The sequence below is a fragment of the Podarcis vaucheri genome (genome assembly GCF_965113315.1).
Source record: "Podarcis vaucheri genome assembly, chromosome: 2".
Classification (NCBI taxonomy): domain Eukaryota; kingdom Metazoa; phylum Chordata; class Lepidosauria; order Squamata; family Lacertidae; genus Podarcis; species Podarcis vaucheri.
In genome coordinates, this window is record NC_138760.1 from 20,888,693 (window position 1) to 20,910,426 (window position 21,734).

Consider the following 21,734-nt stretch of genomic DNA (forward strand, 5'->3'; position numbering starts at 1 on the left):
CAATTCTCCAAAGCAGAATTATTATTATTATTATTTGGATAGCGCATCAGGGAGGAGGAAAGGTAGGGGACGTTCCATTGTGTAAAAATGTAAGATTCTATGATATATGTAGGAAAGAACCTAAGACATGAAATGTGTGATGAAGAGACCCTCAAACACTAGTTTTAGATGTTAGTTCCTGTAAGAACAAATGCGTTTCTTCTGGAAGTGCAGCAAAGAGAGTTTAAACCCAGAATCTTGAGTCCCCCAGTTACTGGCTTTTAAAAAGCTGAAATATTAGAGCAATGATTCTTTAGAACTATAAATATCGTTCTTATCACACTTACAGTCATTTCCATGAATTCCCATAACACTGCATGAAAGAGGGGTGGTTTCTAGTAATCATTAGGAAATAAATGAAGCACTCATCTAAAAACCCACTCTGAAAATCCAAGGGGCACTTGGCTCTTAGGATGTTCCTGACCCATCTTCTGTAGAGTATCTTTTGTGATGCTTTGAAAACCAGCGCTTCAATTATTGCATTAACTTTTCCTCATCTTGAACCTAATTCCGCACTCTTTAGCCTAACCAAAATTAAGTGAATGACACTTCTTATTTTCTTCAAACTGAAACTGAACACTGACTGCACAAATGAAGCTCCTAAGCATGGGTTTTTAAAAAGCCAGCTGTTTAAAAGCAGCACGGAATTCCTTCTAATATATGAAACAAAATTAGATCTCCCCGCCCTGTGCAATGACACTATAATCCATCATCCAAGACATCTGTGAAATTACATTCAATAACTTGGGGTTTTTTTTGCATTTCTTTTTTGTCCTGAAAATGCTTCTAATCAATACTTGTTACTGCAGGAAGTAATTCTTATGTACTGTCTTTGACAACTCTATTCTAACAGCATTCTAATGCTGATGTTCTAATGCTATTAACTGGGCCACATGCTACCCATCACAGCTCTTGACTCATAGTTTTTGCAAATGGGTTTATGGGCTCTCTTCTTGCCTTACTTTCCACGCAGGCTCTCCTCCTTACTACCTAGTTTCATCTAAGCATAGCTTATCACAATGTCCAAATTTATTTTATTTTATTTATATCTCACCCTTCATCAGTTTTAATGATCCCAGGGTGCTTAGCAATCAGGCGTTGTAGCATGATCTTCACCCAACGTGGCATGTGCCCTGATTGGTTGTGCAGTGCTGAGGGAGTTTTCCTCTGTATGTTTGGATGAATGTCTACTTGTTATGTACAAGGCCTGACCTAAGAAAGACCACTCTACTTGTTTCTCCACAAATTATATACTGTTTTTGTTCAATTTGCTCAGTAGAGTGTTATCAAGACTTTTCTCTCTGGACTCAATTTCCATTATTTAATTGACTTTGCTAACAGTTTTTAGGTGCTGTTGAAATATAATTAGGTCCAGATTTAATTAACCCAGTTGATATTTAAGTTCACAAGCACTTTAATATGATAAAGACATGTTTTTGAGAAAGCTTGATGCAACCATGAATAACTAGAAGTTATATCTCAAGTTAACACCAGCTAAGCAGATTTAACACCCCATGGTTACCTTTGACATATTTTTTTATTGTGTATCTTCCGTTACGTTTTGATTCTGGTTTGAATTTTTGTTACCCACTTTAAAGGGCTTAGGCTGAAAATGAATGTTTATGAATGTTGAAATAAAAATTCCTTCCTTGCAGGGGGTTGGACTAGATGACCCTCGAGATCCCTTCCAACTCTACAATTTGACAATTCTATGAAATATAAATTAAATAAATGTTTCGTTGATCTCCATTCCCTCCCACACCTGGAAATACCTGTACTTATAATTGAAAATGGTCTCTGACCAAATGCCTCTGAGGAAAACTGGAATAAGCTCACAGCCAATTTGGGAAGTGTCAAATCTTGGATTAGGCATTCCTCACAATGTGAATGATTCCCCCAGAACCCTTTATACATTTATTTCAAAAAGAAACTTACTTTTATACGTTATTCTGGTGATGGTGTCTCTGTTAAGCATACGGTTTAGAAATGGATTTGATGATTCAGACACCTGTGAGAGAGATAATCGGTCGTCAAAAACCAGTCACCAAAAACACCTCATTATGGAAAAGTGCATCTGTTTGGATGGTGGGTATTGGTGGAATAAAGCTGCAACTTAGGAGTTGGCAGAAAGTTAACTTCTGAGGAGAAGCGCTCAACTTTGCACCCAACATAATTCTAAAGAAATTCTGTATCACCCTGTGAATGAGGCAGAAGAACAGAAGCCTTTCTTCTGCGGAGAAAGGAGACGTTCAAGAAATTGGCAGGACGGGTTTCGACTAAAAGCAAACATATTCAAACCCTTTAATATATGTGCCTTCCTCATTTCTGGTCTTTGAGGTTGTGTGAGACACTGTGACAGGAAACATGCTTTCTTCTTTGCCAGATCTATGAATCTGCTTCTCTTTTGTTTCTTCCACTCCTTTTATTCTCCTCAGGCCTCTGCCTCTATTTATTTTGATGCTTGGTTAAATTTTCATGTTGTGGTCATGATTCAAGGCCACACAGTTGTTGAGCGCAGCCTGACTGCAAATTTTATATAGGAGTTAATCAGCACTTGACATTTTGACTTGGGTTTGGATGACACGGGAAAGCAATAAGCGGTATCTTCTAGTAATTGTTCAGTACAAAAATCACATTCTCCACTAAGGAAGTCTTCAAAATTCATGAAGCAGCTATTCACACTGCCAACCGCCACCTCCCTCCAGCAGTGCGATTCTCTCTCTTTTCTAGAAACATATTGTTGGTACTGGCAGAAGGGTAGGGCTGGAACTGAGCAACCGAGAGACCTATTTTATGGGTCAGTCTTCTGTTGTTATGGAAGAAGCTCCAGTTGTGCCATACAGAGCTTTTCTACATAAATATATATTATATATATTTAAAAACAACCTCTCCAAAAGTTAAGAAACAATTTGCCAAGGGCAAACAGATCAAAGCATCACTTGGTCCTGTGGGATGATTTAATGTGATGAGAGAAAAAGGGATTCTACAGAAGAAAAAATATTTGTGGAAAAAACCTACATGCCTAATCATTGGCAGCCTGCAACGTGAGGGCTGAACAATCTGTTTGGCAGCACAACCGGATCTGCAAACCGGAGTGGCTGCGAACCAGCTGAAAAAGCAGTAGGGAGGAGGATTTGCTTAACCCTCTTCCACCCACTGCTTTTCCTGCTAAACCCCTCCCCAAGCCACCGTTTCCCTTGCCATAGCAAACACAAATCTGAGAACCCATATTCGGGAGAGGAGATGGCTGGAGGGAGGGCAATTCAAGGGGAAGCAGTAGGCGAGGAAGGGTTAAACACCTCCCCAACTCACAGCCTCCCCAACCCTCCTCCAGCTGTTTGGACGTGATTCAGAGTCTTACACTTGGTTCTTCTTGCCAAATAGGTAAAGGTAAATGTACCCCTGCCCGTATGGGCCAGTTGTGCCCAACTCTAGGGTTGTGCGCCCATCTCACTTAAGAGGCCAGGGGCCAGCGCTGTCCGGAGACACTTCCGGGTCACGTGGCCAGCGTGACGAAGCTGCTCTGGCGAGCCGGCACCCGCGCAGCACACGGAAACGCCGTTTACCTTCCCGCTATAAAGCGGTACCTATTTATCTACTTGCACTTAGGGGTGCTTTTGAACTGCTAGGTGGGCAGGAGCTGGGACCGAAAGACGGGAGCTCACCCCGCCACGGGGATTCGAACCGCCGACCATGCGATCATCAAGCCCTAGGCACTGAGGTTTTACCCACAGCGCCACCCGCGTCCCTACTTCTTGCCAAATATCCACACTCAAATAATGTAACATGAGGCACCTTGCCAGGTTCATTGGGAGTAGGTACGTTGGCCCTCAATGGTTAGTGGTCATACATTGCCATACATTTTGGTAAGTTACTTCAGATACAGTGGCTGAATTTGCTTCCAGGACACTGTCCAGTAGGGAATTGCAGCGAAGGTGGCAGAGCAGCAAAGAATATTGCATTTAAAGTAGAAAATACTGTTGAATCATTGTATGGGCAGAGATATAAAGATCCTCAGATTTTATTTTTAAAGGGCAGCCTGCAATTGCCCCTTATGATAATTTCCACAATTTTCTTGCCTGTTACTCATCTGTTTGACATCATTCTCCTCCACCTGTTATATGCAAAGGATTTAAAATCAGAATGTATATGTTCAGACGAATATATACATAACATATTCAAATATATATTCATCCACTTTACTACAGAATATTTTTTTAAAGTTGCAAAACTGGGGACTGGTCAGTGGGTTGGTGATGTCATGCGTGCTAACCAATAGGTACCTCTGGCTTCTTCTTTTTTTTTTAAAAAAACAACACAGAATGAAAATGAACAGGACGAGTTTTGCAGAGCTGACCCCAGAACACAAACATGTAGACATACAAATAAATTGCTCTTCGAATATTATATCTGCCTTCACCCCAAGTTTATGTACCTTGCCAAGTGAAGCTTTGATTATTTACTGGGGCTTTAAGGACTCGAAGTAGTAATTCTGAATTTAATATGAAATCCCTTTTAGCATATACTGACATTCAGTGTGCATCAAACTAATATGGCCACAGAAACATCCACTCTAATACCATATGTTAAAAGATGAGAGGGAAAGAGGGTCAGAGAAGCATAGAGGCAGTAACAGTGGAACCCTATCAATGTCTGTTTAGAAGTAAGTTCTTTTGAGTTCAACGGGGTACAGGACTGCAGCCTAAAAGAGGGCCATAGTGGATGTTCTAGAAGCATCTTTGGAATTAAAACATCTCCATACACTTTTGAAAAAATGGAAATGGTCTGTTGCAATTGAATTTCACACCGAGTACTGAGCCACAGTGATCATTTTTTATCCTAAAGTATGGTGCACAAAGCTACAGAAACAATCTACCAGCTATTAAAGCAATCTACCAGCAATCTACTTAGGCTGCAACCCTGTACACACCTGGACCTTACTTTTGTGTTGCTATGTATTGGGAATGCACTGGAAGAAGGTTTAAATACGAGCCACCACCAGTGCTCCTATTTTCTTACAACCATCTGAAAGGAATGTAACTCAAAACAGATGAAATTGTGCGATACTTACTTTCATAAATATAGAAACTACCACCAAGCCATTGGGACTTTTTGCAGCTTCTGTAACATTTGTATACAACTCATGGTTATAGTGGATTAGTTGAACCTAAGGATAGAGGGGAAAGCAAATAATAAATACTGGAGAATCAAACCTGCTGCTGTCTTTCAAAACCACAAATACGCTTTTTAGAAATTCAGATTTGTTTGCAATGCGATCTCCTACCAAGCTTGTAAATTCATAACAGCACTCCCCCCCCCCTTTCTCCTTTTATCCTGGAGATTTTGCAGCCCGCATAATTTTAATAATTGCAGTGACCATCTGGCTTGTACTGGCGCTGCACCAGTTGTTCCTCCTCTCTATTGTCAATAAGTGAATTTAACACATTAAGATGCAAAATGCACCACAGAGGTCGGCACCGTTCTGCTGCTTGCCGTAGCAATTTGCCGCCGTAGCCCAGGAGTGTGTCTGTTTTTCTGCATCCCAGTCTGCAAAGGATGGAGGGCTGGAGATGGGCCCTTTGCCCAAGCATGAGAGGTAGAAGCTGGTGGTTAAGGTTTGTGGATCGAGGGCCCGACCCCGCTATGTGAAATAAATACACAAGGACACGTGATATAAGGTTAATGGGCAAGAAAAGGCCACAACTTTATTGATTGCAGCAGTGAAAAGGTATTGGCTTAGGCATTGGATGACTATAGGTGGTGGGTTTATTCAACAGTAGGTGGAGCCTGTTGATGCTCATCCAACTATAGGCTCACCCCCTGATGCCACCGAGGGTCGTGCCATGGCCTCCCGCCAAGCAGGCATCGGACGGAATACACGACCGCCAGATTCCTTTAACGGAATACCCAAAAATTGAAGGCATAGGCGATGGCCACACCTAGCACTTCCACACACCGCAACACGTTATTCCAATGCCTAACCTACCCACCAATACCACAAAAGTTGTGACGATTGCTACGAGGTAGGCGAAAAAACCAGAAGGCCTAATGGAAAAATTCCTACCAGGCCCCCCAGACAACCAGGGCGACCAACCTAAGGTCCATAGCAAGGCCAAAAACCTATACCCTGAGCTAAATGGGAGTGGAGGGTGGGTGACTCGCTGAGGGACGACGACGAATGAGGAGGAGGCGGAGCTGGCACCACAACATTAAGCTGCTACACACGCTCCCTGGAGGCACCTGGTTGGCTACCTCCGGTGGGCGTGGGCGCCAGCCAGGTAAGGAGGGGAGGGGGCTAATGCCCCCTACCAGGGGCAGAGCTCGGTCTCCCGCCCACAACCACTCCCCTCTCTTCCAGGGAGGAGAGTCTTTGCAATAGCAACGCAGGATGAACAACTGAAAACAATGCTCAGAACTTGACCCAGACTTCAAAACTGTGCATAACAACCAGAGCTGTGCCACTTGTCACATGCCATGTGGAATACAACCTACCAATCGTCTCGCAGGTACTATGCCCTTTACATGGTTGCTGCCTGAGTCCACACACAATCCACACACCCCCCCAAACCCACCCAAAAACAAATACTCAGGGGACAGCTACCCTACAGGCCCCAATATACAGTGGTACCTCGGGTTACATACGCTTCAGGCTACAGACTCCACTAACCCAGAAATACCACCTCGGGTTAAGAACTTTGCTTCAGGATGAGAACAGAAATCGTGCTCCGGCGGTGCGGCAGCAGCAGGAGGCCCCCATTAGCTAAAGTGGTGCTTCAGGTTAAGAATAGTTTCAGGTTAAGTACGGACCTCCGGAACGAATTAAGTACTTAACCCGAGGTACCACTGTATACTGAAACATGCAAAAGGGCTACTTTGGTTCTCTGGGACACAAATTATGCAGCTGTGATGTAAACCATGTAATTATTTTTGAATACAGAGATTCTCCACCATCATCACCTTGGGGCAGTGACTGCCCATAAAACTAGGCTATGTGAAGATATACTGCACATGATAAACAGTACACTTTGAAGTAGGTTGCCGTATTTCAAAAAGTGAAGATCCAGGCAGAAAAGTTATTGAGCTTTTTTCTGTTCATTTTCCACCAATTTCCAGACCCTGCTTTAGGCTGCAGTATTCTGGATATGTCCGGGAAATTTCGGACATATGGCAACCCAGCTTTAAAAAACCTGTAGGTTGATAAAAGTGTGCAGGATTTTGGCAGAGGAATCTGAATCACTGGAACCCTTTAACTAGAGGTTCCTAGCCATTTACCTTTCAAATTGGTATTCTTCCTGTGCCTATCTCCTTGCCTTCTGCTTTCCCACCAAGATCTTTTGTTTAAAACCACTCTTTACTTTGTAAACCAAATTCTTCATTGCAAAGCCTTTTGGGGGAAAGGGGGTTGCCTTGCTTCCAACACAATAAAATCCATCATGATGAGTAACTGCCATCAGCACCACCAAGAAGCAAAGCCGGAACATACGAAGCAAACACTGTCAACCATTTGAGTGGGATTAAATATGTAGATTGTTAAATGGTAATTGCCTGCAACTTGTGGGCACTACAGCAATGGATTCATCAAAAAAACACTGAGAAAAATGGAAGCTCTGGACGGAACAAAGAGGCAAACATATTTGTTAGGTTTTGAGCAAATGGGGCGAGAAAACTGACCAGACGTCGTGAGAGGAGGCCTTGTTGACTGGCGTTGTTATATCTTCATATATGGAGAAATAGACTGGAGCAGAACCCCCGACATTTAAGATTATATACTTAATCTTATAAATCAGGACAAAAATAGCGTGACTTATCAATGCAGTTGTGGTAAGTGAAGTGGGGAGGCAGGTTGGCGTTGCTCACCAGCCTTCTGGACACGGAGCATTGCTGCCAATTCCTGAGAAAGGCAAGGTGAATGGAGTGGGGGGCAGTCCGGGCATGGCGGCACAAGCATCAGATGGGCTCTGCTGCCAGGTCTGCACCACCCCTTCCACTCCCTCTCTCCGGAAACAGCAGTGGTGAGTGGTGTCCACAAGGCAGGGGAGCAATGCCAACTGTTGTCATTGGCATCCATCTGGCTTGAGGGACAATGGAGTGCACCTCCAGGGGTGAAGTCAAACTGCTGCATTAGCAGCAACCAAGTGACCTCCCCGGGATACAAGCCTGGGCAGCATGTATAATAAATAAATAAATAAATAATAATAATAATAATAATAATAATAATAATAATAATAATAATAATAATATTTTATTTGTACCCCACCCATCTGGCTGGGTTTCCCCAGCTACTCTGGGCAGCTTCCAACAAAGATTAAAAATACATTAAAATGTCACACATTAAAAACTTCCCTCAACAGGGCTGCCTTCAGATGTCTTCTAAATGTCAGGTAGTTGTTTATCTTCTTGACATCTGACGGGAGGGCGTTCCACAGAGTGGGCACCACTAGTGAGAAGGCCTTCTGCCTGGTTCCCTGCAGCTTAGCTTCTCGCAGTGAGGGAACCGCCAGAAGGCCCTCAGAGCTGGACCTCAGCGTCCAGGCAGAACGATGGGGGTGGAGACGTTCCTTCAGGTATACTGGGCCAAGGCTGTGTGTATGGAGGTCCTGGGTTGCCCGAACGACAAGACCCTCTCTCAGCATCATTGATGTGGTCCAAAGGAAAACAGAGAAATACGTTTGGCACCAGCTTGGCTGCAGGAGTTGATGGCAGGAGGAGTGCAAGACGCCATCCAACCATCTTAGCACTTCCACTCTGGAATTGTGTAGGTGCCCTTTATCTTTGGTTGTCTTGGGACATCTGCAGCCCACCTTGTCATTCAAGGGCTTTCATTTATGCGTTATTGGGACAGCTGAGATAACACTTTTGGTTCCAACTGGTCCAAGTTCACAAGCAAGCACCCCAAGCTTGAGGAGGCATCGTTTGCAGCGTGCAATAAAACAGTGACAACAGCATGCAGTCCTGTTCGGCATCCGTCACTGTCTCTTGCAGTTCTGAGAGTTGATCCCAGCATCTCTGCCACACTGAACTCCTCTTGGACCATGTGTCTGCGTAGCAAAATCACCCCCTGGGTGGCAAAATACTTTGTATCTGATGTTTTTAGCTAGAGAAGTCTGACTGTGGCTTGAGTAGTGAAGAGAGCTATGTAGAACTTCAATTTAATTGCTAGAGAGAGAGAAAGAACGTCTAAAGCAGGCAGATTTTAATAGGAAGGTCAACATGGTTGGTGCACTGTATTAATTTATCTTAGTTTATAACCCATCAGAGGAGAAAAATAATGCTTGACCTTTTTTTTAACGTTTGACACAGTAGGTTATTTTTTCAAGCAAGCAAACAAACTAAACCGGACAGAAGTAAAAATGTCAAAGGCAATGAAGTCATCTGCAGAGTTTTGACAGCCAGCAGAGCTGGAGGAAACATTAGTACAATCCTATTGTGGTCTGTCTTCTAAAGGGCCTTGTAAAGAATTAATGAGATTTCCCACTAAATGGTGACAAGAGGGCACAGTCTCATTAGCCACGAGTTTATGATTTTATTGTACTTTTTTATTATTATAACATCTTAAGACTTCGGGACTGTGCCCCTGTTGGCATTTTTTTGGACTCGGTAGCAAAGGGTTTCATCTTTATTTCCTAGCACTCACTCCAGAAGCCAAGGGCAGGCAAGGAGTTCAGGAAGAAAGAGGTGATGACCTTTGGCTTGCTGGATTTTCCTCTCTGCTAACTCTCAGAGATGGAGTTATCCATGTTGCTTCAAGGAAAGGAGCTGCGATTATAAGGCATAATGAGCCCAAAAGGGTTGTGGACAGAGTTCAGCTCCTGATTCTGTAATTGCGAGGCCGTCTGTGTAACAAACAAATGCTGGATGTGCACTCCTGAAAGAAGAGTTTGTGTGATCAACAGAATAAAATATAATAATAAATAATAATAATAATTATTATTATTATTATACCCTGCCCATCTGACTGGGCTTCCCGATGGCTACACTGAAGTCTAACAACGCTCATGAGAGAGGTTTTCACTGAGATGCTATTACAGTGGTACCTCGGGTTAAGAACTTAATTCGTTCTGGAGGTCTGTTCTTAACCTGAAGCTGTTCTTAACCTGAGGTACCACTTTAGCTAATGGGGCCTCCCGCTGCTGCCGCACAATTTCTGTTATCATCCTGAAGCAATGTTCTTAACACGAGGTACTATTTCTGGGTTAGCAGAGTCTGTAACCTGAGGTACCACTGAACAGCTAATGGGATTGGGGCACACATTATGAGGGAAACACGAGTTCCCAGCCCTGTGGTTTACTTCACAGCTCCCAAGAAGAGTATGAAGTAGTGGCCTCGTGAGAGTCATGAGAACTTGTCAGAGAGACCTGTAGGACTACATTTGTCCCCTGTGCCTGAGGTTGCCCACCCCGGTCTAAAGTCTGTATCACCTTTTACTGTTTGATTCAGTGACGATATTGTGCAGGTAAATTATACCAGCATTTTCTGTGGTTGCTCTGAATCCATTGGGAATCTAGTATTCTAGGCCCAGCATATTTGGATATGTGAATAGTTCCCAGGAACTGGGACATTTATATACAATGCAATTTATACAAAATGTTCTACCAATCTTTCAGCCCTTTCAACACCCCTGGGTTTTTCCATGGTCCCCCCCATTCTCTCCTCTGAAAAGAGTACAACATAAGAATGCATGTTTGGGGCACAATATAGCTGCACGTGAATGTCCGAGAAATTTAGTATGACCTACATGTCCTCTAGCCCTTCCTAGCTTGGAAAAGTTAATATAGTGAATGTAGTATTATGCAATCATATTAATGGAGGTATTTATGAGTAGGCAGTAAGTAATTATCCCCACTCCAGGGATGTTCCAAATAATTTATGCGATCAAGGTTTAACTAAATTGTGATCCACTTTGGCTCCCCAGATTGTAGGCTCCCGACTCTCCTACCCTCCTGTGTACTTAACTTCTTGTTGATTTTTGGCTGAATTAATTAAATACATCAACCATTTTAATAATAAAATTGACTTAAAATCTCATGGCAAGTAGATTTAAACACCATTTATAATGAAAGGCCAACTACTTTAAATCAACTTAGCAGATGGGGATTGTAACAACTCCTATTTCATTACAGCTGGAGTAATTCATGGCATTAAAATGGCTGTTTGTAAAATAAATGGGCCACAAGAGATGGGGGCGAGAGGGAGAGAGAGAGAGAGGAAAGGAAAAACCAGGATGCTGTGGTAATGGGGAAGTATAGGAACAAAGAGAACCGTCTGTCTTTGATCTTATTCCTTCCTACTACCTTGGGTCAGAGAGGAAGGGAAAGGATGTTGAAAGAAGAAAGACCAGGAGCAAGAAGAAATGAAGGTTGTGAGAAGAAGAATCACTCAAAACGAAAGGGTGTGCGTTTGAGTATGTGAGAATGAAGGAATAGGGAGGGGCTGGACTACGTGGTAGGTTGCCTACAGCAGAGGAGGAAATTGTCCAGCAGAAGAGGAAATTGTCCATGGGAGTTTTGGTGCACAGATGATCAATCTGTGTGATTTAATCCATTGGTACAGTCAAATGCAACATTCCTTATTTCCCTAGAGTGGGCACAGGGAAGGGGACATCCAGTCAGTGTAACTTCCTATTTCACTGGTCTGGAGCCATAGCTGTCAACCGTCCCTTATTTAGCGGGAAACTCCCTTATCCCAGCGCTGTGTCCCTTATTGATGATGTCCCTTAAATTTCCCGGGTTTCGTGCTCACCCGGCTCGGAAGGGAAGCAGCGGCTCGGGGTCCTCCACCGCGCGCGCTGGCGCCGTCGTCCTGGCGCAAGGAGTTCCATTGGCCCTTCCCCGGCCGAGAGAGAGGGAGGAGGGAGAGAGACTCGCCCACATTGCCCACGAGCCCGGAGGCAGCAGCAGTGGTGGCAGCTGAGGAGGCGGCCTGAGGGAGGAGGAAGAGGAGGGGATGGGGAGGGACACAGAAGGGCGGCACTTCAGCGGCTGCCGCCCCGCTGCAACCGCCTCATGCCGGATTGACAGCATCTGTCTATTCTACGAATGTATGAAATTCTTTACAACAGCAAAATCCCTTATTTTGGCCGCTGATCCATTATTTTTGAGGCTGCTGGTCCCTTATTTTCAGATCTGTAAGTTGACAGCTATGTCTGGAGCTTCTCCTCCTGCATGTGACCTGGAGGATGGGCGTAGTTCTGGTTGACTCCATAAAAGAGCCGAGTCATGCAGCCATTTTCTCAGTTGCAGTCTTGTTGTTTTTCTCTTGTCTTGCTTGCTGTTCTTTTGCTGCCATGCTGCTCCCCTGCAGCCATTTTGTGTTATCTTAATGTCATTTTGCTGTCTGAGACATTTGACAAACAATTGACTAAAATACAACTTAAAATGGAATATTATGAAAATGATTTATAGGTGGTACATGACCCCAGTCAAGCTTGCAAAAATCTATCATTTGCCCAATAATAAATGTGGGAAATGCAAAGAAACTGAAGGTACATTTTTTCACCTTTGGTGGACGTGCCCAAAGATTAAGGCTTTCTGGGAAATGATATATAATGAACTGAAAAAGGTATTTAAATATACCGTCCTGAAGAAACCAGAGGCCTTTCTCCTGGGCATGGTCGGCCAATTGGTGCCAAAGAAAGACAGAACATCATTTATGTACGCAACAACAGCAGCAAGAATACTTATTGCAAAGTACTGGAAGACACAAGATTTACCCACACTGGAAGAATGGCAGATGAAGGTGATAGACTATATGGGACTGGCAGAAATGACTGGCAGAATCCGAGACCAGGGAAGAGAGACGGCGGAAGAAGATTGGAAGAAATTCAAGGACTATCTTGGGAAATATTACAAAATTAGTGAATGTTAGAATGATGTTGGTTAGAATTTAAGTGGTTATCAGCTGTAATGATTAAAATAATTGGGGGGGGAGAAAGAAAGGTGTAAAATTAAGTGAAAATTAAGGGCGAGGATTTGCTGAATGAATAATTCGAATTGGGATACAAAAAGGGGAGGTATGAGGAGGTCTGAGAAGTAAGTTAAAAGAAAATAAGTGAATGGAATTATATGTGTTTTTATTTTTGTATTTTTTTGTATAACCTTTGAAAAGTTACTAAATATATTTTTTTAAAAATAAATAAAATACAACTTAAAATGCAGCCTCATTTCAGTAGAAACTCAAATCAAAAACTTTTTGGGGGATGAAAACGTCAAATCCTCACCAAGGCCAACTATTCAGACTGGTCCTATGTGGGCCAGAAAAAAGCCAGGAAAGTCCCCAAATACGAGTTCCATCACAGAAGGAGAAAGGAAAAAGGAAAGAGGGGAAGGGGATCAAGTTGATTCCAAGCCAAAGGCCAGGTGGAACAACTCTGTCTTACAGGCCCTGCGGAAAGAAATCAGATCCTGATTTATGTAATCACTAAGTAAAGCCTGCCTTTCGGGGATCATATCGTGAACTGAAATGTGAGTAAACTTTTCGTTACTTTACTCAGGCTTTACTCAGAAAGACTCTATTCTTTTAAGAGGGATCAAAGGGGACACAGGGAAACTGTTATGTACTGAAGTCTCACTCTGGGCCAGCAGGGGGATACTGTAGATAGTTATGCAAATGAAGGATTGAAAGTGGCGTTCAGTGATTGGATAGTTTGTATGCAAATGAAGGATCGAAAGTGATGTTCAGTGATTGGATAGTTTTAGAAAGTTGCAACAGTTACATTGTTCTGGAGCTCTATATAAGCAGGCTGACTGAGCTCCTCAGCTCAGTTCTGTTCCAGCTTACAAATAAGAGCTACTTTGGAAGAATCGCTGTGTTGTCTGACATGTTCGCCCACAACTTAACAGAAACAATCTTAACTAAGAGATTCAAACGAATCTGCAAACTAGCTTCCAGCTATATTAAGGGGAATCTCCTCTGCTGCATCACTTACTAGTGTGAGTGAAGGAAGGATAAAACTTATTCAATAAGTTTATAATTTATAATTTATCTTAAAAAACATTGCAAACAGTTAAAATCGTTAGTAGAATTGGAATTTACACTTGTATTTTAATGGTGAATTTTGGACACAATGGAGAGGTAAAAGATTCGGATTATCATAAAAGATGCAGGAGGAAATGATTAAAAATAGGACCCACAAAGGGAAGGAGGGAAGTACATGGGAATTTATGGAATTCTCTTTTTGTTTTGTTTGACAATTGTTTGTAAATTTTAAAATCTGAAAATTAAATAATAATAAAAAATAAAAGCTGCTCTGCCACCTTCTGGAGAAACAGTAGAGATATTAATGGACTAGTGAAACTTGTGTTAATTACAGATTGGCTTTTAAGTCTTTAATTTTTTTATTCAGTCTGCCATACATTTTAGCATCGCTCCCTTGCCACTGTGTTTTACCGTCAGGTTCTTGATTTTAAGCACAAAGGCAGAGCATGTGATGGTGAGTAATTTCTCCTACTCATGGGGCACCCTTTCTGTATCTCCTCCTTTTATCTAATTGACATGTAAATTCAGGCCAGGGATACTGCAGCCAGAGTCCTCTGTGGGCCATGAGGAATCTGACATGTGGTCCTAGGAACCTGTCAGACAAGAGACAGTAAGAAATGACCCTTGTTAGTACCTCAGGTGTTTCGGCCTTTGAGTTGTGGGTACAGGCAAACTAATGCCAGTGTACTTGAAGAAGCAAAGATCACCAGTGTCAAAGCAATGATTCTTCAACATCAACTTCATTGGACTGGTCATGTTGTAGAATCATAGAATCATAGAGTTGGAATAGACCACAAGGGCCATCGAGTCCAACCCCCTGCCAAGCAGGAAACACCATCAGAGCACTCCTGACATATGGTTGTCAAGCCTCTGCTTAAAGACCTCCAAAGAAGGAGACTCCACCACACTCCTTGGCAGCAAATTCCACTGTTGAACAGCTCTTACTGTCAGGAAGTTCTTCTTAATGTTTAGGTGGAATCTTCTTTCTTGTAGTTTGGATCCATTGCTCCGTGTCCGCTTCTCTGGAGCAGCAGAAAACAACCTTTCTCCCTCCTCATATGACATCCTTTTATATATTTGAACATGGCTATCATATCACCCCTTAACCTCCTCTTCTCCAGGCTAAACATGCCCAGCTCCTGATCATCGTCTTCCAAAGCAACTACTCTATTCCAAACTTTAAAATGGAAAGCGTAATGCTGGTGGTCAACAAAAGAGGTTTAAAGACTCTCTCAAGGCAAATCTAAAAAAAGGTAGTATAAACACCGAAAACTAGGAAACACTGGCCTGCGAGTGCTCCAACTGGAGAACAGCCTTTACCAAAGGTGTCATGGGCTTTGAAGACACTTGAACTCAGGACAAAAGGGGAAATGTGCTAAGAGGAAGGTACATTTGGCAAATCCACACCATGATCAACCCAGAATCCTATGTTCCCACTGTGGAAGGACATGTGGATCCAGAATTGGCCTCTACAGTCACATACAGACTCACTGTTAAGACCGTGTTCATGGAAGACAATCTTACTCGGCTAAGAGTGATCACCAAAGACGACTAGCTTGAACTCTTTCCACCCCAATTGGGAGAAAATCCATTTGTATGTGCCCGTGATGGCTGTTCTGTTTCAAAGCATTTTTATAGTGTGTGTGTGTGTGTGTGGGGAATACAGCTCCATGATTGGTTCCTCAGTTTAGCACAAACAAACAAACAAACCAGCCTTTGTTGGGCAATCAGAAAGCTATTTCTGTGTTTTCCTTCTTTTCGTAAAACAGGTATTAGCATTTGAAATAAATATCTTTAAAAGATCCTGCGAGGCTGCTTTGCTTTGTGGAGTCACCTCAAGAGCTCTGCCTAAATGGCTTGAGACCCAACGCTTGGTTTATCATCAATCTTCCCTGCTGTTCCTAACACAGCTATGATCAGTGGAGACACTCAGCCTGACAAAAGCTTGATTTAAAAGAGAAGGCGCTGATGGCAAAGTGTGCTCTGCCTCGAGGTCGCTTGTTTGTCTCAATATAGTTTGTATTAACAGTAAGTGCCTTGACAGGTATGTCTATTATTGGGAGAATGCCTCTGGTTATTAAATTGATGCATTTTAAACTACGTACGGTAGAGTCTGAATCATGCATTTAAACCTGGGTATCTGCATGTTAACTGCGGGGTGAAGTCTGGGCATTCAAAAATCTTGCACAGGAGTTTGAGGCCTCTGTGCCCCACTCCCTCCCTCTTTTTATTATTATTTATTAAATTTGTATACCGCCCTATACTCGCAGGTCTCAGGGCAGTTACAATAGAAAATCACAAAATACATAATAAAAACAAAAACAAAACAACGCCCCTCTTGTTCACCTCTGCGTATTAACTTCTCCTTGTCTCTCTCTGGCTACAAATGGATATACAGTGGTACCTCGTGTTAAGTACTTAATTCGTTCCGGAGGTCCGTTCTCAACCTGAAACTGTTCTTAACCTGAAGCACCACTTTAGCTAATGGGGCCTCCTGCTGCCGCCGCGCATGATTTCTGTTCTCATCCTGAAGCAAAGTTCTTAACCCGAGGTACTATTTCTGGGTTAGCGGAGTCTGTAACCTGAAGCGGATGTAACCTGAAGCGTATGTAACCCGAGGTACCACTGTGCTTCTATAAACTGGTTGCCAACATAAGTGCAAGAGACTATCTAGGTTGCTTTGTCTGATCACACTGTTCTTCAAGACCTAATGCTGGTTATGAGGTCTCCAGAGCTGGAGGTGGCATTACGTACCCCGATTCTGCAGATCCCGTCTTGGGTGAGGTCTCAGGGGCTGAATCTACACATACATATTTAAAAAATGCTGTGAAAATGCTTTTTTTAAAAAAAAGTTTTGAAATATATATGGAATTTGCCATTAGCTCACTAGCACCATCTTGTGTCACATTTATATAATGCACTTAAAACGTTCTATTTGCAGCTGTATAGCTGAGCCCAGGCATTCCATCTGGTTGCCCCTTTATAGAATCATAGAATCATAGAATCATAGAGTTGGAAGAGACCACAAGGGCCATCGAGTCCAACCCCCTGCCAAGCAGGAAACACCATCAGAGCACTCCTGACATATGGTTGTCAAGCCTCTGCTTAAAGACCTCCAAAGAAGGAGACTCCACCACACTCCTTGGCAGCAAATTCCACTGTCGAACAGCTCTTACTGTCAGGAAGTTCTTCCTAATGTTTAGGTGGAATCTTCTTTCTTGTAGTTTGGATCCATTGCTCCGTATCCACTTCTCTGGAGCAGCAGAAAACAACCTTTCTCCCTCCTCTATGTGACATCCTTTTATATATTTGAACATGGCTATCATATCACCCCTTAACCTCCTCTTCTCCAGGCTAAACATGCCCAGCTCCCTTAGCCGTTCCTTTATTCCCCATGTCTTGCTCATGCTGTGGTCCATGATTTCTCAGGAGGAGTCCTTGTCTACTTCCATCTCTGGAAGCCTCGACAGGTCTTAAAAGTTTATTGGGGGTATCCAGACCATAAGGAAGTCTCTGAACCATGACGACGACTGAGGCACAATTCTGACCAGCTGTTTAAATTGGTGAATGAACATTTTATACATTTGTGCCAATGCATTTAGGAATATGGAGTGGAGGTGGGAAAAATCACAACGCTAGTCTGAGATGTGAACCTCGTCTCAGAACTTGCGCCTTATCCCTTACCTAGCTTGGAAGTTTCTGAGGCGTACAGAACTGAGAACCTGAAAATATGGATACCTGCTGGGTAAATAAGTTCCTTCCAGTATGGAATATCTTCGGGAGCGGGAACTAGTCTTTTTTGCTTAGTAAACTCTGAAACACCATATGCATTAATGGTATATTACTATTATAACTAAAAGGGACGCGGGTGGCCCTGTGGGTTAAACCACAGAGCCTAGGACTTGCTGATCAGAAGGTTGGCGGTTCAAATCCTCGCGACGGGGTGAGCTCCCGTTGCTCAATCCCTGCTCCTGCCAACCTAGCAGTTTGAAAGCACATCAAAGTGCAAGTAGATAAATAGATACCGCTCCGGCGGGAAGGTAAACGGCGTTTCCATGCGCTGCTCTGGTTCGCCATAAGCGGCTTAGTCATGCTGGCCACATGACCCGGAAGCTGTACGCCGGCTCCCTCGGCCAATAAAGCAAGATGAGCGCCGCAACCCCAGAGTCGGCCACGACTGGACCTAATGGTCAGGGGTCCCTTTACTATTATAACTACAACCACTGTTAGGGCACCAATCATTTTAGAAAGTCCTTGCGAATATTAGTTTGAACTTCATTTGTATAACAACTACTGCACATTTTCAATGGAGAATTAGAAGGAGCAGATCATAGCTATAGGGAGCTTCACGCCCCCCCCCCCATAATTTAGCACCAAGAGCATTGTTTACAGTGAAGACTGCAGAGAAAAATCCCCTTTCAGTTCTGGTTTTGAGCTTCCAAGCCCTTGTTATAAGCTATTGATTTTCTTCGGAAGATTCCCTTTGTAAGATTAATTTGCCACAGAACAACTGAGCCTTCTTTGCTTCCCTTGAGGAAAAAAGCCTCTTTTTTGTTCTTTCTTTCAGGGAGAGGGTTAGAATTAAGATTAATTACTCTTATTTTAGCTGACAATTCCCCCCTCCCCCAAATCAGAAAGCATCCTGGTTCCATCTCCAAAGACTGCATGTTTGAGACACAGCAGTTTTGAGCAATCCAAATATAGAGGGGTCTTACTAAGAGTAATCTATATTATGGTTTTCCTATTACTTAAAGCAAGAATTCAGCAGGTCAGTAAGGGGAAACTCTCATTCTGTAGCAAAGCAGCATAGTTCTGGCTGGCAACAGAAACAAAATTTGGAAAATGACAGTGGAAAATGGTGCCTAATGGAAGGTAGAAACAGAGGCTTTAAAAAAAAGGTGTGTGTGTGGGGGGGGGAGGAGAATGAAGGTGAATACATGATGTCTCTGATGTCCCTATTCATTTCCTTTGTCTCTGGCCAAACAGCTTTGTAGATGTTTGAACAGCTACAAAAAGCCATGATCAGAGATGATATTATGAAGAGTCCAGGGCTCCCCCCCCCCCACAGCTGGAACTCACTGGAACTCAGTTCTGGCACCTTTCAGGTTGATGCCATTGCCATTATAAGACAACAAGGGAGGTGTTCATGGCGAGTTCCGGCCCCTCTTTTTCTAGAAAAATGGTACTGAATGAATCTAAACACCAAGGGCAATTTTGCTTCCATCTGAAATAACTACATTGTCCGTCTCTCACTCTACCAACAAACCAGCTGAACTGAGAGTCAGTGTAGTGATTCGCATAATGGACTGGGACCTAGAAGACCATGGTTCAAAATCTCACTTGGCAATGAAGCTGATTGGTGACCTCAGACTGGCCATTATCCCTCAGCCTAACCTACTTTACAGGGTGGTTGTGGAAACAAACTACAGAGCGAGAAAGCATGTAGGCCAAAAGCTGTTTAGGGATGTATTATAGTATTTTTAAAAAAATTTGGAAGCCGCCCAGAGTGGCTGGGGAAGCCCAGCCAGATGGGCGGGGTATAAATTATAAATTATTATTATTATCTTGTGCTTCTTGAAGAAAAGGTGGAATATAAATGTATACCTGAAGGAGTGTCTCCACCCCCATCATTCAGCCCGGACACTGAGATCCAGCACCGAGGGCCTTCTGGTGGTTCCCTCATTGTGAGAAGTGAGGTTACAGGGAACCAGGCAGAGGGCCTTCTCGGTAGTGGCACCCGTCCTGTGGAACGCCCTCCCTTCAGATGTGAAGGAAATAAGCAGCTATCTTTAAAAGACACCTGAAGGCAGCCCTGTTTAGGGAAGTTTTTAATATTTGATGCTCTATTGTTTTTAACACTCGATTGGGAGCCGCCCAGAGTGGCTGGGGAAACTCAGCCAGATGGGTGGGGTATAAATAATAAAATATATTATTATTATTATTATTAGGCCCTTTCTGTTGTAGTCTTGTCTACTGAGCAACAATGTGCAAAGCTCAGAGGAGTGGAAGGCCAGGCAACCAGAAGAGTCTCGGAGGTGTACTTGCCTCGAAGTAGAATCAGGTCCAGGGTTGGGCAAACAGCAATCCACATGGTCAGTCTGTGCAGGGGCCAGGGAATCTGGTGATCATGGGGTCAAGTGTCACGACGAGCAGGAAGCAGCGAGGTAGGACCACAAACTACAAGCATTCTTACCAGCATCTGACTGCTGCTGGAAGCTCTGCTTAAGAAGGCTGAAGCCAGCTGGTTCTCATCAGTGCCTCCTCCTCTGTATCCTTGAAGGCTGATCGGCTGCAGGTGGAGTCACTTCACCTTCTCCCCCTTCAGGCTGCTGTTCAGCAGGTGAAGCTGACTCCTGGCCCATGACAAAACTCCCACTTGCAAATTCTCTTTTGTTATTAGCAAACCACAGGGCTGGGAACTCATGCTTGCCTCCTAAGGTGCCTCATAATAAATAAACAGAATAAAGTTCCATTGCTGTCAGATAGAGAGCATAGCTGTTGCAAAGCACACAGGGGTTCCTGGTTCAATACCTAGTTCTCCAGCCAGAAGGACCAGGTGGCAGGGATAGGCTTTAGACTCCAGAAAGCTGCTGTCCAGAAGATTGCATGTAGGCGGAGACTCTGTCTGCTTGCTTGCAGCTCGGATTGGGGAGATACATAAGGCTCTCTGTTGTGGCAACTGCCTCACTGGGGACTCTCTCATTGCACACCTAGGGGTAGCTGAGAGACGTGGGACTGATGGACATGCCATCTCCTAACTTGTAAGTGTACTTTTGACAATGAAAGGTAAATTCCTCACTCTGGACATTCTTCCCTGACAGCGATGCGACCAAACAGGTGGCCAAATAGTTTGATAAGGCAAAAGGCACCTATCACTGCTGTATTTCCCATTGGAAATGAACAGTTAAACAAAAAATATTCGCTGGAAGCCGATCATTTCTCTCAGACAGAAAGAAACAAAACCATTGTTTGAAATCTCTCCTTCCCATGCTATTTGGAAAAGTTCCTTTAAAAAGGTTTACCGATCCTTTCAAAAACTGAAAGAAATACTGTCATTTAATGAGAAGGCTCACCACACAACTGTTTCACAAACAGTAAAAATATTATTATTATTATTTTAAAAAGAAATGTGTAATAGGTTGCATCCGGACTTCTTCTTTTTTAAGTTCTTCAAGGCTGTTTGCTTTCCCCCTTGAGTGCTGGAGCACACATGAACCATGTTTTGTTTTGAAGCAATGACATTCTTGCTGCAGCAAGAATTATAATGCAATTCCCAGGAGATGTAAACAGATGAGCCAAGCCAGTGGGGAAAGCACACACAGAGAGAACTTGATTTAGTTGGAAATCCCTCCCTCCCTTCTAAATACAGTGGTTAGTTAATTCTGGTTCAGATATTAATAATTTCTTTACATGATGCATCCTGACTGTGCCCCTATTTTACACTGCCCCCACTGTCAGTGGGATCCCTCATCAGGACCCAAAGCGTTTCATGGATGGAAAGAACCTTTCTGCTGCTAAAACCCTGGATTCAGCCCAACTGGTTGAAATTGGAAGAGCAAAGATAAAATATTATGAATTATAGAAAGGATTTGCTGTGACAATTACTAATCAAGATACAAGAGATGGGAGGAGGAGGAGGTCATGGAAAGAAGGTAATGGAAATTGGAGAATTTGAAAAGGATGGTTTTATTTTTTATTTTTCTTCGTATGTTTTTCTTTTT

At 43.2% G+C, this 21,734-nt stretch overlaps 1 protein-coding gene across 3 annotated transcripts in view; it reads right to left on the reverse strand.

Moving 5' to 3' along the window:
• CA10 (carbonic anhydrase 10) overlaps window positions 1–21,734 on the reverse strand; it is a 357,102-nt gene that overhangs the window by 31,266 nt on the left and 304,102 nt on the right. For all 3 annotated transcript variants that reach the window (XM_082212776.1, XM_082212777.1, XM_082212778.1), the window contains exons 6-7: window positions 5,111–5,206; window positions 1,975–2,047 (exon numbers count right to left, since the gene is read on the reverse strand). In XM_082212776.1, coding sequence (XP_082068902.1) covers window positions 1,975–2,047; window positions 5,111–5,206 — 169 coding nt within the window. The remainder of the gene's footprint in view (window positions 1–1,974; window positions 2,048–5,110; window positions 5,207–21,734) is intronic.